At 47.6% G+C, this 18,977-nt stretch overlaps 1 protein-coding gene across 1 annotated transcript in view; it reads right to left on the reverse strand.

Moving 5' to 3' along the window:
- TAOK1 (TAO kinase 1) overlaps window positions 1-18,977 on the reverse strand; it is a 64,855-nt gene that overhangs the window by 21,172 nt on the left and 24,706 nt on the right. Inside the window, exons 3-14 of the mRNA XM_083479815.1 lie at window positions 16,947-17,018; window positions 13,012-13,113; window positions 9,790-9,835; window positions 9,019-9,115; window positions 7,470-7,583; window positions 6,391-6,482; window positions 5,160-5,253; window positions 4,710-4,791; window positions 2,813-2,980; window positions 1,599-1,802; window positions 1,322-1,459; window positions 138-374 (exon numbers count right to left, since the gene is read on the reverse strand). Of these exons, the coding sequence (XP_083335941.1) occupies window positions 138-374; window positions 1,322-1,459; window positions 1,599-1,802; window positions 2,813-2,980; window positions 4,710-4,791; window positions 5,160-5,253; window positions 6,391-6,482; window positions 7,470-7,583; window positions 9,019-9,115; window positions 9,790-9,835; window positions 13,012-13,113; window positions 16,947-17,018 (1,446 nt within the window). The remainder of the gene's footprint in view (window positions 1-137; window positions 375-1,321; window positions 1,460-1,598; window positions 1,803-2,812; window positions 2,981-4,709; window positions 4,792-5,159; window positions 5,254-6,390; window positions 6,483-7,469; window positions 7,584-9,018; window positions 9,116-9,789; window positions 9,836-13,011; window positions 13,114-16,946; window positions 17,019-18,977) is intronic.

Raw genomic sequence — 18,977 nt, forward strand, 5'->3', positions numbered from 1 at the left:
TTATGACATAAAACAAAGAAAGAAAAACATTTGGAGGGCACCAGGACGAGCAAAGGCCACGTTAGGCTTTATCTTATGGCGGGTCTGTGTTGCCCAACCCTTACCGGAGAAGCTGTGCGGAAGCAGCTGCCCCCTACCTCCTTCTCCATTGCCGCCTGGTGCTTCTTGATGAGCTTCTCCATCTCGGCCGCAAAGTTGTTGCGCTGGGTCTCCAGGTCCTTGTCCAGCCGTAGGCGGTGCTCATCCATCTCGGCCTTCAGCTTGTTCTCCAGAGCCATCAGCTGTTTCTGGTGCTGCCGCCGCATCCGCTTGTAGCCGGACATCTGCTCCCGGAGCTCTGAGTCTTGCTCATGCTCCTGCATCTGCCTCGTCACCTGCAGGGAGGGCGGGGAAACAGACCACAGCGACTCTGAGGAGGAGGAGGAGATGTTCCCCAAGGCACGTGAGCGCAGGCCTATGGGCTGCACAGCTCAGTATTGAAACACATCCTTGGCATGCGAAGAAGTCTCAGGTTTGATGCCAGACCGCATCTCCCAGGTATGAAATCCTGGAGAGATGTTGCCACTCTGTGTAGATGGTACTGAGATGGATAGACCAACAGTCTGATTCAGTATTAGGCATATTCCTAGGTTCCTATTAAACCAGCCCTTAACTCATAACTATGAGGACTAGAATCTTCTTGTATTTTTAGGGGAAGATACATAGCTCAGCAGTGGAGCCCCTATTTAGTCTGCAGAAGGCACCCGCTCCGTCCCTGGCATCTCCAGGTAGGGCTGGGAAATACCTTTTATTTGAAACCCTGGAGAGCTGCTGCCAGTCAGTGTGAACAGTACTGAGCTAGGTGGACCAATGGTTTGACTCTGTATAAGGCAGCTTTCTACTTCCCTCTTTCCTTCCTATGTCAGCTGAAGGAATTGTTATGGGGAATAGCAAGCATCTAGAAAAGCAACGTGTTAGAGAAGCAGATCTCCTCTTGCAACCCCCCCCCAAAAAAAAAATATATTAAAAAACCAAGCAAAACAGCATTTTTCTCAAGTTTAAAAATTATCATTGTGTTCATGTTACACGGCTTTCTTGCAGGATAAGGAGTCTGATACAGCTGCCCATTAAACGTAATGGAAAGGTTTCTACTAACACCCCCCCCCCGAAATTTGCTTTGCCCCTTGCTTTTGCTAAGCTGGCCACTGAAGTACGGCTGTTATGAGTTGAATCTAATGTAACTCAGAGCAGGCATTACAAATAATAATTAAAAACCCTGAAAAGCCCCAAGATGACACCTAGCCAAGGACCTAACACGCTCCACAAAGAGAGTTGAACCTACCAGCGACGCTGTGCGTATAGTAGCAAAGTGCTCTCGGTTGCGGTAGTGGGATCTGTGGCGAGACACTTGGGGTGGAGACACTTGGGGTTCCGATGCTCTCGATCGGGGGTCCGGATCCTCCCTGTAGTTTTCTTCCTCCTTGGGAGGAGGAGGAGGAGGAGAAGAAACATCAGTGGGGCTGACTGATTTAAAAAGGAACCTCTTGACCCTTTTGGCTCCAGGTGGGCCATGGGAAGAGACACAGATCATGCCCTCTCCGGGCTGCCATATGAATTACCGGCTTCAAGTGGATGACGGAGCTGTTGGACATCACCGTGTGGTCACCCTCCATCATGTCCAGCTCGCTCCTGTCGTCCGAGGCATCTGGAAGACTATTAACACTACTGCTTTGGCTACTGGCACTAATGGACATGCTGGGGATGGACTGGTTGCTCCCGACACTGTTCACTGTTCCCGTCCGGCCCATGCCGTGGTCTTGCTCCTGAAAGGGAGAGGGGAGAACATCACAGAGGGTTGTTAGCAGGGCAACCCACTGCAGCTGTAACATGGGAATCGTTGCCAGCGAGGCGGCAGCACTTAGATCTCTTCCCTGCTGAATGTTCAGCTTTACAGGTAGCCAAGGAAAGACCTTGAGCCTTGGGGGGGGGGGGATGTCATTTGGGTCTGCCGGACATTAGCCAGTTTCACAAACTAGGCAGGTGTTTGTGGACAAGAGCATCAGGGTTAAGAAATGGGTTCAAATTTCCTTGCTTGGCTGTCCTCATACAGAATGCTCAGTTCTTGATCTTGATCTTATAGGAAAAGAAATCTAAAGGATAATTCAGACCTTGTTAAATACCAAAGAAAAAAATCATGTGGAAAAGTTGTATAATACTTACAGTTGCAAACACACACACACACACACACACACACACACAAACACTGCTTGTTGCCACAGATGAGAATCCAACAGGCTTGGATTCAGCAATGCTCTCTTTCCAAAAGTTACCAGAAAGGAATGTTCTGCTACAATTTTAAAACACGACTCTTGCAAACAAGCGGCTATTTCAGGCAATCTTCACCCAACCTGGTGCCCTCCAAGTGTCTGGGATTACAAGTCCCTTGGGCTCCAGCACTGTGCTGCCTGGGGCTGATGGAAGCTGTGGTTGAAAACACCCAGAGAGCTCCAAGCTGGGTGAAGGCTGTGCTCGCCAAACTGCAGGAGGAGGAAAGCCTTGTTGCATGATGGAAGGGAAGGCCGTGGCTTGACAGCAGTTGAAATTCACAACCCTGTTTTCAGGGGGGCAGGGCAAGCCACTCGCCGAATCTGCAGAGGGCAGCCCTGACAGGTGGACATATCTCAAGACGCAGGTTAAGCTCAGATGGAGATATGAATGGGCTGCTGGGAAAGAGGACCGTGGCGGCGATGCCAGAAGCAAGCACCACGCAGCGATGAGTAAAAGGCTGGTGAATAATTCCTCCCCACCCCCCAAGCCCAGCCTCTGCTTCTACCTCCTCTTCCTCCTGGGTTTCCACCGCGGGACCGTTGTGCGCCTCCTGGAAGAGGAGTTTCTTCATCTTGCGATACTGAAGATTGTCCAGTTCTCTGACTGCATCCTTTGTTCTCTGGATCAGGTCTATTAACACTGTCTCAGGGCGCTCCCGGAGGACAAACACGTGCTGCAGCAGAAGACACAAGCGGGCAGGGGAGTGTCAGTGCCATATGACCTCAGGCTCTGCCCACAAACCACAGCAGCTACAGGCAAAGTGTTCTCCTGGACTGGGAAAAGATGTAGGTGCCGACTGCAGAGATGGGCATCAATCTGAAGCCCAGGGAATCCCTTGGCCTGGCAAAGGCCTGTGGGAAGCTGCATGCAGAACTGCTCAACTGGAGGGTCCCAGGCAGAGAGACCCAACACTTGAGCTCCAGTATGTTTACTCCCTGTTTAGATAAAAGCTCACCACCATCAGAAACTCTAGCCATGATTCTATGACTTAGGATGTCTGGAACCGCAATATTGCCCTGGGTCAGTCCATAAAGAAAAAAGAACCTCAGGGAGCAGCTGATGGCAGAGACCACGGATCCAGGTAAGCCACTGCCAGTTGGAGCAGCTTCAGGATAAGGCAGCTCCATGGGCTTTGCTTAAAAATAAATGTAAATAGAGAAAGCATCTTTGCAGTGAAGAAGAACTTCCATCAATAGTGAACAACAACACCCCCCGCCCCGGTTTACTGGTACTTGCTGCTGTCTGTCAGCAGAGCAAATGAAATTAGATCTACAGGGAAGATGGGAAGGAGAAACAGAATGGCCTTTTCAAAGCAGCAGGCGACTTGTACACAATCTGTGTCAGGGGAAGGAAAAACATGGGAGAAGTAAGATGGGAAGCCTGCTTGCACGCATGTGTGGTGGTGGGAGGACTACATATAAAAGAAACACACACGTGATGTAAATAGATGAAGAGGGAAAAGGTGGATCGTTTGTTAACTAACACGTAATAGTGTGATGGCCTGGGAATCCGATTCAGAGGCTGAACCGGAGGAACCCCAGCCTGCACAGGAGTCCCCGCCTCCAGGGCCGGCTGAACTGGGGCAGGGCCTTGGATCTGAAGCACCTGCACCTGTGCCGGATCCTCAGGAGCAGGCACCAGGTGAATCCTCTCTGGCTCCGGAGGTGATTGAAGACACAGTGCCTACAGGTGCGCCTCTCCCAGCCCTGTCAGGGGAAGGTGAGTCTTCTCCTGGGTCCATTAACCCTCCAGCCTCTCCTGAGCTGCAGAGGCTCAGGGCAGAGAGGCAAACTGGTTTCTCCCAGGAGGAGTGCTCGCCTTAAAGCCAGGAGAGGCGGGTCTCCTGGGGGCTGGGACCGCCCCTGGCCTCAGAGAAGATAAAGGCGAGTCAGCCCGGTCCCAGGTTGCAGGAGCAACGTCGCTGAAGAGCTGTTTCAGCCAGCACCCTGTCCTGTTCCTCGAGAGTTCCTGTCCTTGCCCTGCTCCTCGCCCTGGACCCCGCTTCGCCCGTGGAGGACTGTCTGCCGACCCTCGACTCAGGTCCTGGACCTCATCCCACGGTAACCTCCCCCTGGGACCAGCACAAATAGGTTTTCACACAACTCAAAGGTGTAAGGAGGCCGTGTACTGGTATCAACATATGAAGATGGGAAGCCCCAAGAATGAGAGGCCTGACAAGTTTGCTAAGAGGAGGGATGGAGGGATGTTGAAAGGTTAACTTACAAGGCTCAGAGTGCTGACCATCAGGTCACAAAATAGCCAGGTTCTGCTAGGCTTTGGGAAAAAATGGTACGTGGAAAACATAGAAAGACAAGACTGAATGGGTAGCCGACATGTGCGATTCTAATATTGGGGGGAAGGGGGGTTGCTGACAGATGAAGAATAAAGGAAGTCCAGCTAACCTTCAGGAGCTCCTCCGATGTAGGCCTGTCTTGGGGGATTTTCTGGAGGCAAGAATCTACAAAGTTTCGAAAATAATCAGACCTATAAAGGGTAAGGGAAAACAGAAGTTTTAAACTATTGTTTAGTCAAGAGCGCAGCAGCCTTTTTCGCCCATGTCAACACATCACTTACGCAGGATCATCAGAGTAAACACAGCAACCAAGAAACCAGAAGCCACTGTGGAAACTGGACACACAGGAGAGGCAACCGCCCACCATTACAATTTGACATGGCAAATGCTGCTCTCATGCAAGCATTGCTGTGATGGATCTAACAAATTTCATATTTGCTCAAATAAATAAATCACCAAAGTGCTCACTTATAAACCCATTTAGGTACGTTGATCCGAAAACCCAGAAAACTGACCCCAAAACGTGTTGCAACCTCTCCTCCTTCGGCCATTCACTCACCATTCATTGGACTGGAGTGTAGGGGATTCATTCTGCGCTATGTGATATAAGGCACTCATTGCGTTCATATTAAACAAGGGAGGCTTCCTTTCCGCTGCACAGAAAGAAAAAAGTGTTTGCTTAATGGAGGGGGAAGCAACTGGTGGTGCCCCAGCCGGCCTGTGCCTGATCCTTGACAGAACCAGATGGAACGAGGTCACTTGCACCTGCCAAACCCTCCCGCCCCTCACTGCAGCAGAGGGAGAAATACCTGGACTGTTGTACTTTCAACTGCCAAACGAGCCGCCCAAATGCCAAAGGGGTGGGGGCGGGGCTTCTCCAAACTGATGAATGCTTTGCACAGTCCTACCACTGACATATCTGCTTTCTACCAAATCCTTTTTTTAAAGCCACCTAAGAAATCACTGTCTCTTATGTCAGAAAGTTCCACAGTTTAACTAGAAGCTGTGTGGAACTCTAGCCCCAAATTCTAATACAGTGGACCCTCTAGTTACGTACCGCTCTGGAACTAGAATCAGTGCCCCTGCCTACGGACTTTTCGGGTTGCGGATTGACCCCCGGAACTAATTTAATTCATATCCGGAGGGTCCACTGTAATATGAATGAGGAAAGTCTCTCTCTGTTCTCCTCCTCCACCCCAATTCGCGAACCATTCCCCGGGATCCAAATTATCTTTTCTTTTTAAAAGACCCAAGTGCTCTATTATTTTTCTCCCAAGGGGGAAAATGCTCCAGCCCTTGATCAACTTTAGTTGCTTCTTTTTCTATCTTTCTCAGTTCCAAAATAATCTTTTTAGATGGGGCAACACATAATTTAGCACCAGTGCTGCTGAAATACAAGAGGCCTCATGACTACTGGCATTCTGCCGGCTCTTGAAGACATACCTGTTTAGACTGCAATCCTCTTGATTTCCTGACCTGAACCTCCTCATCTAATCATTTTAACTGCTGTTTTAAACTGCTTTAATTATTATGCTGCTTTAGTGGGTTTGTTTTATTGGACAGTTTAATTATGGGTGCTTTTTAATGTTTTGATGAAATTGTTTTGTTGTGTATTTTAGTTCTGTGGGGATATATTTTTGTAAATGGTTTTACACTTGTAAAACCATTTAGAAGCCATTTTGGCAAGCAAGCAGTATATTATTATTATTAGTAGTAGTAGCAGCAGCAGCAAAAAATGTACAACTTTTGACTGGGAGAAGTCAGAACTCGAACAGGCGGACATGGCCTACCTAATTCAATACACGTTATCCCAAGTGACCACACGTCGACTTTACCATCATATTGCCCTTCATCCATGGCTAAAATCACTTCCGGGGCCATCCTGAAGAGAGAGAAATTAAGGTGCTTAGCAGATCCACTCACCAAAATCCTTGACCATTTCTGTCTAGCTCTATAGGATGGCGACTAACACTGACTACTAACCAACACTATCTAGCCTGAGGTGTAGAGAAAACAATACGGGATATGAGTATATCTGAAGGCCTGGGGTCCCAAGGATGCTACGTAGTTGCTTGAGGAAACCCAGTATGTGGTGGGAACACAAGCAGGGCTGAGGGCTGCTGAAATGGCAGAGCAGAGAGAGAACATATGTCTTGCATGTGGATGTTCTCTTATCGTCCTCTCCCTCCACATCATTTTCTTGAGTCACTTAATCTTCACCAGGAGAAGGGAAAGGAGAAATCAGGATGGGCCAGAGAAAGATACAATGGCAACTGGGTGTCCCTTGGGACTGGTAGGGTGGAAGGCAGAATGACTGACAGCAGGTGGAGCCAGAGCCAATGGCAGGTGGAGCTGACTGGCTGTAAGTAAGAAGGCAGGCAGGTGGGGCAGAGGCCCTCTTCCCATGTGCTCACACCTACCTCTACCTTAAGGGAAAGGGCTATAGCTCAGTGGAAAAGCATCTGCACTGCATGCAGAAAGCCCCAAGTTCAATTCCCAGCATCTCCAGGTAAGAGAGAGACCCCTTGCCTGAAACTCTGGAGAGCTGCTGCCAATCAGTGGGGGACTGCTGAGTTAGGTCTCACTAAGTATATATTAGGTCTTAGTATAAGGCTACTTCCTATGTTCCTATCCAGTCTTCATAAGCTATTTCAGGAAGTACTAAAGGGGGACGATGTGCTGGCAAGTGGGAAACGACTCATTGCCAGACCCCAATATTTACACCCTGGAATGATAGACCTGGCACCGAAGTGATCTCCTTTCCAGCCCACTTTAAGGGCCATCCAGAAATCTGCCTGCCGTGCATGTAAGACCATTAACTGCAAAATGTTAACTCCCACAGCAATACCAATGCTGAAGCCTTCCTTACCAATATGGTGTCCCCACAAACGAGTTGGCAGGAGATGCTATGGAAGCAGATCCGAAGTCAGCGAGTTTCACCTGGCCTGGTTCCGTCAGTAGGATGTTTCCTGCCTTGATATCTCTGGGGAACAAATAGAAGTCAATATGGCACACTTGTTTACTGGCCCCAACACAGGAACAGCCAAGCTGCGGCCCCGCCACCCTTCATGGATCTTGTAGGACTACAACGCCCAACATCTCACACCTGCTGGGACTCGTGAGTTATAGTGCAAAGCATTTGGAGGGCACCATGTTGGCCACCCCTGCCATGAAGAGATTACATACAAACACAGCTGTAGCAAAGGAAGGAAGGAAGGAAGGAAGGAAGGAAGGAAGGAAGGAAGGAAGGAAGGACTAGCATCACCCCAAAACATCTAGGGAAGATGAACCAACACAGTGGCAAGGGGGGGGGGTGAGCGCCTTAACTGCAATCCTGCCCCCAATAACAGGACCAATGAATCCATCCTGTGTCCACCCTGCTGTGGAGCCTCAAAGAAAACCATGGGGTGGCAGGCTTCCTGTTGGAGCATCTAGTTGGCCACTGTGAGGGTGTTGAACTAGACAGGTTGCCAATTGCCTAGCCCAGGACATGGGCTCTTCTCATGTCCTTCAAAGTCACTGCAAGTTCAGGCTGCCAGTAAAGCTTAGAGGGTCATACCTAAGTAAATTATACTCAAGCAGACCAACCTGAAATTACAAGCCCTGGGCGAGTCACACCTATTCATTTCAATGGTCTATTCTAATGAGTACGACTAACACTGGATACAACTTAGTGTGTGTTGTGTTTATTTTCTGATAAATCAACCCCTTGTTTACATTGATCAGCCCAGACACAGATCCAGCTCCAAGAGCCTTCTGGCAGTTCCCACACTGCAAGAAGTGAAGCTACAGGGAACCAGGCAGAGGGCCTTCTTGGTAGTGGCGCCCTCCCTGTGGAATGCCCTCTCATCAGGTGTCAAGGAGATGAGTAATTATATAACATTTAGGAAACATCTGAAGGCAGCCCTGAATAGGGAAGCTTTTAAAGGTTTAAGGTTTTACTATGTTTTTATATATGCTGGAAGCCACACTGGGGCTGGGGTAACCCAGTCAGATGGGTGGGGTACAAATAAATAAAGAAATTATTATTATTATTATTATTATTATTATTATTATTATTAGCAAAACTGCAGTTCCTCATATTTGCTTGATGTACTGAAGAAAGTTGAGTTGGGTTTTTATCACCTTATTTGCTTAATTGTTTGACAAAGGCAGCGGTAGTTGGGGTCTCTAAAGACTCTAGATCTGCACTGGGGAATTTTAACGCATAACACACAGTGTACACAAACACACCCCTATCCCATGTATGTGTCTGCCCTATTAAGTCAAGTTATCACTGCAGGTTCTCTGTACACTTGACAAAAAAAGAGGGAAAGCCACCCCATTTAGAAAACCATGAGCTTTTTGCCCAGAGAAACCACAAAATGCAGGTTAAGTTCAAGCAGGCACCACTGGCAATGTTGTGAGGAAGGACTTACCTATGGATCATGTTGTGAGAATGCAAGTAGGCTAAACCTTGGAGAGCACCGTGAGTAATTGCAGCAATTTCCAGCTCTTGCAATGGCTTTTTATGGACTTGAGGAAAGAGAAACTCAGTTAGCAAAACAGGAAGGGACAGGCTGAATATGCATGCTGTTGACTTGACCAGGCCGGTAAGGTAGGCGACAACACAGAGAGGGCCAGGTGGATTTGGGAACCAGACAGTCTGCAGTGTGCCCTGAGATGAACTCAAGAGCCGGCACATGTTACTTTACTGCCTGCGTTCCCCCAAATATCAGTTTGACAATCAGCATCCAATCTGTCAAGCACATCACAAACGAACAAATGAGCAAAAAGGTTGTAAAAGGTTAACCTCTCCCCAGCCACTATCAGGGGTTCTCACATAGCAGCACAATGAAAGCTCACCTTGCTTCATCAGGCTACTACAAGGAAGCATCCAGCATTTTAAGAAGGTAGTGTGGTGGGCCTTGCCCCCTTACAAAATTGTTTTGTGGGTTTACATCCCTTTGCTGAGCAGCACCAGGCAGGGGCCACCCAATCAGGGCCAAAGACTCTACGTAATCAAATAGGGGGAAGCTGCCTGATTGGGGAAGGGACTGGTGAGAGGGAAACAGCAGAAAAAGACCACCAGGTTTTGAAAAATTGTCTCCATAAAATACACCTATGGGGCATTCCAGGGGATCTCCTTTTTCCTCCCTTCCACACAGCATGGGATCACCTGGCAATCAAAGGGACTGAGAGGAACTTACCTTCTAATAAATCTGATGCTGATCCTAAACAGTATTCCATAACAAGCTGTATAGGGCAGAAGGGGGGGAAAGTGTTAGCAAGCAATTCAAATGGCAAGGGTGGCACCCCCAACACCCTAAAACAGGGTCTCATGACAACCTGCTCCTCAGACAGAACCCCACCACCCCCACATTCCTCAACAGGCAGTCCATTAGCTTTATTTGGACCAATCCTCTCCAGTATTTCCCCACGGCTTCTGTACTGGGTAGCCATACAGAGGTAGCCTGTCTCCGTCAGAAAGTTTCCCTCAAGGTGTCCCAAAGTAATGTGTCAGAAGGGCCCCGACTGTCGACCTCTGATGATTGGGAGGAGCCCTTGCCCACCTGTCCATTTGACTGAGGAACAACATTGCCAAAGTTTTAAAGTATCTCACGAAAGGCACGTTTATCCTGATCTTCAGGAACATGACCCCTCTCTCTCCTCATGTTGATTGCTATTTATTTCATTTGTGCTTCACAAGTGCCTCCTACGAGGCATCCTGAACTCATTTCCAGGATTTATATGGACAGTTACATGAATAGAGAACCAACTGCATATATGAATTTTTTTTAAAAAACAACAACAACCCAGATTTAAATGTAAGAACAGCTTAAAAGAACAACGGCACATAGATAAAATCCACTCCATCCCCAAGACAGACACCAACTGGGATAAAGGTTTTAGAAAGCTTGTCAAAAGGGGAGGTGTCTTTTGCAGAGAAGGTGCCTGTGGCATCTGCAGCAGAAGAGCATTCCTAAAGGGCAGGTGCTGTCACAATGAAGGCCCAGTTTCAAGACTGTGCAGAATGGAGCTCCTGATAGGATGAGACCTGCGGGATGCCCACTCCTGCCGAGTGCAATGAATTGTTGGGTGTGTAAGGGAGGTATTCTGTTGTTTTTTTAAAATAATCTTTTATTAGGTTTTATCAATAAAAAAGTTCAGATCAGAAAAATACAAAAACAGAAAAATACAAAATTACAAAATACAAAGATACAAACATTAAACACAAAAAAGAAAAAGAAAAAACACATATAAAAGAAAACAAAACTCCCTCTTTTTTTAAATTTCTCATCTTTAGTTAACTTATTTTCCTGACTTCCTCACGCCTCCCTGTAAGGGAGGTATTCTGGCCCCAAGCTGATATTTTTATTTATTAAATTTATATTTCACTCACAGGAGGAAACTACAGGAGGATAGTGCTCTTATGTTTGGGGTCCTGCTTGCATCTGGCTGGCCCCTGTGAGAAGGATGCTGGATCTGATGAGACATTGGCCTGCTCCAGCCAGGCTCTTCTTCGGGTCTTACCTTTTGTGCCAAAGGAGCCCAGGGCTCCACTAACCCTAGGAAGCAGGCTTATGCCACACCAAAGGTCTTTCCCAGCCTTCTGCACAGCGCCTTTGGCCAGTGGAGATTCTGGGGACTGAAACTGGGGTTTTCAACATGCAAAGCTTCTGCTCTGCTGTCTGAGCTGTGCCTACCCTCCCCAATCCAAGTGTTCTATAGTGGGACTTCCTCTCCTAGGGACATTACAGACACAGGGATGCCAGCAACTGACTTTTGTTCTCAAAAGAAGAGGCTTATAATTTGGGTTTTGCACAAGTTGCCCCCTTTCCGTTGAAGCTGAGAGAACACATTTTTGTATTTCTTTAGGATTTAAAATTCCAGAGGAATCAATAAATCTCCTATCACGCAGGCAGGGCATTATAACTAGAAATTCAGGCCAAATGGGAGAGAGAAAACTTCAAAGGCTTTTGGCTTAAGAGGGCAAGAGACCAGCTGAAAGTTTGGTCTCTTATTTGTGTCACGTGGGATTTAGCCAATCATCCAGAAGGCTCACTCACCGGCAGCCAGCTCCAGCAGATGTTTATGTAGAATCAAGACCCACTGATTGGGGGGGGGGGGTTAACTTCCAAATAAGTAAGCAACTGGACTGCAACTTTGTGAGAGCCTTGTTGGAGGAAGACTGAAAAGCTGCTTCCACATTTGCTTAAATTTGAACAAGGGCTAAAGGGGCACTTTGGGCTGGAGGTTTCTAGGCACACCCACCCTGGTATGTTAGGACCCCAGAGCCTGAAAGTGAAGCCAAATGATGGTTTTATGGGGCATTGTGTAGAGCACGGGTGGGGAAATATATACAGCCTCCCAGAGACTGCTGGAATCCCATCAGCCCTGACCACTGTCCATTCCGGCTTCTGGGAGTTGGGAGTCCCAAGACATCTGAAGGGCCACAAGCTTTGGGAAGCCGATGAAAAGACCACAAAGGCCTTCCATATTGCAATTCTCAATAAAGAGTGGCCAAGAACTGGCTGAAAGCTAATGAAATATTTCATGAGCGATCTATACAATAGAGCAAATGTTTTATGCCGCTTCAGTTAGAGCAAACTCTTCTCATGAATACCATAAATCTCATCAAAGCTTTGATGCTGCGTTTTGTTTTCAATAGAGATGCCTGGTATGATAGGAATCTTGCTGGAGCTTTGAGTCTCAAGCAAGAGTAGAAGCAGGGAATGAGTCTGATGATAAAACCATGCAAGGGGGTAAAATAAAAGGTAAACAGCTATCTCTAACATACAGGGTCAAAATTTTCACAAGCCAAGGGCACTGGATGACAAGAGTATTGCCTTAATAATCCATTCAATGCCTGCTGGACAAAGAAGTTTACAGAAGCTCAAAAGATCATATATATATGGCCTTAATGCCATATATACCCAGCAGGTCACTTCGTTCTGCAGGAGAGTTCCGCCTTAAGTCCCCAAAATATCAGAAGTTGGCTCTACAGTAACTCAGAGAAGGGCTTTTAGTGCGGCAGCCCCAAGTTCTGTAGAATGGCGTGCCTGTAGAGAAATGACTAGCATCCACTATCTGAACAATTGAAGACGTTTTTGTTTAAACAAGCTGTCCCAGCTGAATAAGTCAGTCCCTTTCTTGGATGCTCATTTTGTATTGTTTTTAAAATGTACCTGTGGTTATCTTTTTGTACTGTTTTTAAGACTCACAGCTGTTTTTATGGTGTGCCTGTAATTCACCTTCAGATAAATGTAAATGGCAATTCATACTTTCAGGAGGTAACAACTGGGAAAAGGCAAGTGCTGGCGAAGTGTGTTGATTCAATACCTTCAGCCAGCAGACACACATTTCCTTTTTACACTGCTCAACACACACACACACACAGCTCCACAAAGGGAAAGGAAAGATGCGCTTACCCATGCTGTATGCTCCCGCAAATAGCAGCCTTTGTATTCTATACTGTTTGGATGTTTAATTCTTTGTAGGAACTTGACTTCTTTAATGATATCCTGCCATTTCTACAAAAGGGAGAAAAGAAGGAGAAGGTCAAGCTTTACAGATGAGAGAAAATGTTTTTTGGGAATCAGAGACAGAGGGCAGGTACGATCTGACCAGGACAAATACATAAGCAGAGGACTAAGAAGATCAGAAGCAACAAGGCAGAGGAACGGCCACATTCCTCTTCAGCCACCAGCTGCCCTTCTCCATTCAAGAACAAGATTCACTTAAGGCTTTATGTTCCCCCTTTCAGCTGACCTTTATAAACTTAAGTTAAAACTTATTTATCCATATTTCAACCCATATTTCAACCTGCCTTTCCTACTGACCCCCACTACTGAACCACAGGGTAGGAACTTCTTTTTTTTAGCCCAAGGGCTGCATTCCCTTATGGGTAACTTTATTGGGGGGGGGGGCGTTTGCCAGTGGTGGGCAGGGCCAGAGGCAAACCAGGACGGAGCAACGGATGCAACCCTTTCCTTTGTAGAGCAGCCCACAATTCAGTCGGGCAAATGTCAGAGGTTGCTTCGCCCACACGTCTTTCTATCCTCCATCCAGGCATGCAAGAGGCATCGGCACAATTCAAAGACTCGCCCCAGCCGGGCGAACGCCGCTGAGGGCACAGAGCAATGCCAGTGAGGGGTGTATCCTAGGGAGACTCCCAACAGAGAGGCCTGGCATTTGCCACCCACCCCACCCCCAGGCCTGAGGTCCCCAACCACTGTGTTCCATCTTTCTTTGCACAAGCAGCCCCTAATGCAGCTGCTGATGGAGGACAGAAACAATGATTTGCCATAAGCGTTACTCTGCTGCACCAAGAGCTCTTGCCTGAGCAGGAGCGTTGTGGCACAGATGGAATTCAGAGGAATTCAGTCCTCTGATCAGCCACGTTGGCCCATGGGGAAAAATTGACACAGAGGGAGCTACTAAACCAAGTGAATCAATTTTGTTGAATTAATTAAACTAAATTGTTTTAAGTAGATTTTGACTAAATGTGCAATCAATTGCTTCTCTTTTGAATTTTACAGTGTTATTATCTTCCTTAAAGGGTTGTGCAACCTGCTATTCTGAATTATTCCTTTTACAGGGTAGGGGGGCACTGGGGATGAGTTTATGGAGCCAAGGGGGTGGTGGCCCAAAAAAAGTTTAGGAACCACTGCTTTAGCTGATCCTGAACTGAGCTGGTGTGTGTGTAATAGATGACCTCCAACTCTTATGACTGCAAGAACGGAGGAGAAGGTAGCTGCATTTCACCCTTCAGTGTTGCTGGCATGAGGATTAAATGTAACTGCAACTTAAGCTGCCTTCTCTTTCGGCAAGAGAGGAGCAATCTAGAAAGAGTTTTTAAACTGTGTTTTTCAAAACAGACACACACACCCGCCCACTGGAGACAATCCAGCCTTATTTCTGAAGCGGGCGCCATGTGCTTCATTCATGTGAACAGAGTATTTATAGCCCAATAGTAATTAAATCAGCAGGATGAGAAACAGGTATAAATTAGACTTTCACCATTGCATGGTTAAACAAGATGCACAAGGCTTCGGGAACGGAATAAAAATGGAATGCGGGAGGCTGGTGTGGGGAAAACAGAGAAAGGACTCCTAGTTCTGCAGTACCTCAAGACACAGGTAGGAGAAGGGGCACTAAAAGGCATTTTTACATGGCAGGCAGGCATCCTACTCTACATTCACCCTGAAGCGTTCAGCACCAGGGCAAGTTCAGAGCAGGATGTGGTTGTTTTGGTTTGGTTTTTGTTTAAAAAATATAAGTCCTCACAGCCCAGACAGAGTGCTGTTGTGTGAACCCCCTGCTGGTTGCTGACACTCTATGTCACACACCTCTGCTTTTCTCCTTTCCCCTCTTGCAGTGATCACTAAGCCTCAGAAGCTGTACTTAACAGCCGAATGGGCTTTTAATGTGCCATGCTTCAGGGACAAGGCCAGCAAGAAGCAGCAACTAGGCTGTTCTGCCCTGGTCTTCTGCCCTCACCAAGCCTCAGAGCCTGCTGGCACCTGAGCCCTTTAACTGCCGTTCTGAAAACATGTTCAGTTATTCCATAGTGAAAATAAAATGTTTTAACAATAACTGATCTTTGGTGCACAGGATGCGCCCCCATTCTAATAGCTCTGCTCTGTTAAGGCAGAGGTGGCGAACCTCAGGCCCTGGACCTCACCAGCCCTGTTTTTCACCCTCCTTGAGTGTTTTCGTCTGGCTGGACTGTGTGCTTGAACACTGATAATGCATCTTGCTTGTCTGGACAGAGGACGGAGGGTGTGTATGTGTAGAAAGCAGCCTACGGTTCAAAAGTAGAAGTTTAGATTTGCAGCTCCACCCACCACCACCATGTGCCCCCCCCCCCCACGAAGATTTCCATAAAGGGAATGCAGCCCTTAGGCTGAAAAGCAGGCAAGGGAAGCTTCAGTTCATACAAAATCCAGACAGGGCTGCAGTTCTTGAAACACAGCATAACATTAAAATCTCCACACGTCCTTTCAAACATGAAACTAAAGGGTCTTCAGCCAAGGATCTAGAACTCAAGCGGATCTAGGGTTGCCAGGAGAGTGGGTGACATTCCTAACCTCCAAGGCTGGCTCTTGCTGGTAGCGCTCAAAGCCGACCTTAATCTGCCTGGCCTGCAATTTTCCCACGCTCACACCGTTTCCCCACTGCATCTTTCTGAAGTTCCTTGGGACGGATTTGTTCAAAGCAAAGAGCCAGGAAGGGAGAGAGGTGCTTCTGCTTGATCTGCCTTTGATTAAATTCTGCAGGCAAGCAAGCTCTGCTGTCTGAGCCGGTGCCTCTGCTGCATTCATGTCTACCATTCCTAGCAAGTTTTCTTCAGTCAGCTAGCCAGGCGATGGGGCTTTGGGTGTTTTGTTTTGTTTTTAAGCAGAATTTTAGAATGGAATGTCGGAAGCCAAAGAGGAAAGCCAACGTGCGCTTAAGTCAGAATACCACAGCACTAGGTTCGTTTCAGCTTTTGCTATTGATGTTATAATAACATGCATTTTGCACAAAGAGGCCCTTTTTAGGTTGTAGGACAGCTGATCAGTCCCCGGCTAATTCAACACGGAGAAGCAACAAGACTCAAGAAATCCCAGGAGCATCTCTTGTGGCACTTCTTTCCAACTTCATCGCTAAGGGTGCAATCTGGAAGGATGTGGTCCTGCCTGCAAATAAAGCTTCCCTGAATGGCATTCAACTGATCCCCAAGAATCCCAGCTCCTGCCTGGGTTTTTGAAAGCACACTTCTACTCTTCATGATTGCAGATATAAAGTTTAAAGACAGGGGGAAAGGACCACTTAAAGGCTCAGGGATGAGGGCAGGAAAATGTTTCTTGTGTTCAGGGAAAGAACAATCTTTTCCACACTTCATCTCTCTGGCTCCCTCCTCAAAATTCCAAACACCGCAGGCCCCTCACCTGCTGCCTACCTGGATCCCTGAAGCCCTATTCCCCTCCCCTTCTAGCACAGACTGAATTTTCCCATTATGACAGAATCCCCAAAGACACTGAATACTCAAAGATACTGGTTACTACTGCTCTTTATATTTGCTTTGTATTTTCATTCTGCGTGCAGTTCAGCTAGTGAAGTGTTGAAGGGAACATTCTGGAGAAAGAACCCCGAGGAGTTCCTGTCGCCCCCAATGGTTGTAGAGCTTAAATCAGCCTCCCCTCCCACAAAATCTTGGTGCTGGACTACAACTCCCCTCACCCCTGACGATTACCCATGTTACTGCTGCTAATGGGAGTTGTAGTCCACAACCTGTGAAGGGCAGCAGGTTGGCAGAGACTGGCTTGAATGAACCTATGTCAGCAGATGCAGTACAACCATTCACAAACACCTCACGTACCTCGTTGGATTGCTTCCCACTGTAAGACATTTTCTTGATGGCCACCACTTCATTGGTGCGCACATCATGTGCCTGCAATGTACAAAACAAACAAACCAATAACCACAATGCTGTCAGCGTTTATTCTAGCAGAAGATCCCATCAAATTGAAATCCAACATATCAGGACTCAAACCCACAGTAGGGCTTGAAGCTGGAACATGGGGATGTTGGGGAACAGACTGCAGTCAGCACCCAGCACTGGTCAGAGGAAGGGAGCTTCCCAGCGAATGAGCTGCGCACTAGAGCAAGCAAAGCAAGCAAGACCTCTTGAATCCTGTAGAGTCTGCTGGGTCAGACTCACTTCCCAGCCTAAGCAGAAAGCTCTTTGTTTTGCTGTTGCCAGTGCTGGGGATAGACTCCCTTTGCCTCTGCGAGGATCCAGGTCTGACAGCTGGCCATTTGGGAACCCCCTCTTGACCACAGGTGCCACTCAAACAGCCCCAGCGTGGCCCTGGACCTCTGCAGGTGTGTCACACAATTAAAGCCTCCATAGGCAAAGCACACAGCTACCGTCTCTGGCAATGACACCCCCTGAAGAAGGTGAGGAAGTGGGCTTGGCCTGGCAAGTAACCAGAAAGGACCAAAATGTGAAATGTCATTTACTGCAGGGTAGACACAAGAATCTGCATTACTGGCAGACTCCACGCAGTCTGAGTACTAACGACGTAATGGCTGGGAAATACCCTGTTTATGAGCCGGGGTGGGGAACCACTTTTGATTTGGTGGGAGAACAGGGCTCAGTTAGAAGGAGCAAGTGAAGGCGCTGGAAAAGACTTCAACATTTTTGTCTAATTTGCTTAGCTCCTCATTCAAAATAAATATGATTAACAGAAGCCACAAAAAGAGAAGAAAGCTTAAGGGTGTCCGAGGCCAGAATGGATCCTGTATCCCTAATATTTTATGCCTGTATCCCTAATTTTATTAGGGATTTAATCCTTCTTGGGAGGAAACTGACCATTCTGAGACTTCTCTCAAATTCCAAAAGCTGGATGACAAAAGGGACAAGGGGCTGAGAATTTAGGAGAAGGACCCAGAAGTCCAGCCTTTTGTGTGTGCATGTTTGCATTCTCAACCTGCAAGGCCTCAAGAACAGCCAGAGTTAAAATTCCAGGTCGCTTGGTTCAGAGCGTGCCCGGCCTCCCTCAGGACCACACGCTGCAGTGCTCTAGCAAGTGCAAGGAGCTTGCAGGGGGGTGGGGTGACAATTCCCAGCTGTGTTCCACAATGCCACACTGACAATGGATGCCAGTACGCAGCCTTGCAAAGCATCTCCACTTCCACACAACACACTTTTGTTAGGTCCGCTATTGTTCCAGGGAGGCCCTCCTCGTCCCTCACAAGGACACTGGAGTTGAGTACTAATAGCCTCAATGACAAACCTCTAATTCAAGACAAACCGGAAACAAAGCAAAGCCCTCACTATGCCTGCTCCTGTGACATGGGTCACAAGGAAGACACACACACCTCCTGATTGCACTTGTCAAGGCCTCCATGGCTTGAGCCAGCTGTATGCATGCACCCTCTATTTTGGACAGGCACAGCTATAGTGCCCCCCCACCCCCAGAGCACCTTAGTAAACATGGGATCAGTCTACATGGCCTTTTTTTAAATTCCAGCCCTTAAATAACATGCAGACCCTCAGGGGAGATCTACCCAACAACTAAAGTGGGAGAGAAAAAGGGGGGGGGGAATGAATCAAGAGCTGTGCAAAAGAAGCAGGCGCAGGAGCAGAATAACTCAGCATCTGAATAACTCAGCATTAATGAAGATACAGCCAATGGCAGAGTAAGAGGTCAATGGGCCCTTAGTGTGCATAAAAACTTAATGAGAGCCCTGCTGGATCAGGCCAGTGGCCCATCTAGTCCAGCATCCTGTTCTCATACTGGCCAATCAAATGCCTGTGGGACCTGAGCACACAAGAGAGAGAGCTCTCCGCTCCTGCAGTTTCCAGCAACAGGCATTCAGAAGGATTATTGCTTCTGACTGTAGA

The sequence above is a fragment of the Podarcis liolepis genome (genome assembly GCF_965112155.1).
Source record: "Podarcis liolepis genome assembly, chromosome: 16".
Taxonomy (NCBI): Eukaryota; Metazoa; Chordata; class Lepidosauria; order Squamata; family Lacertidae; genus Podarcis; species Podarcis liolepis.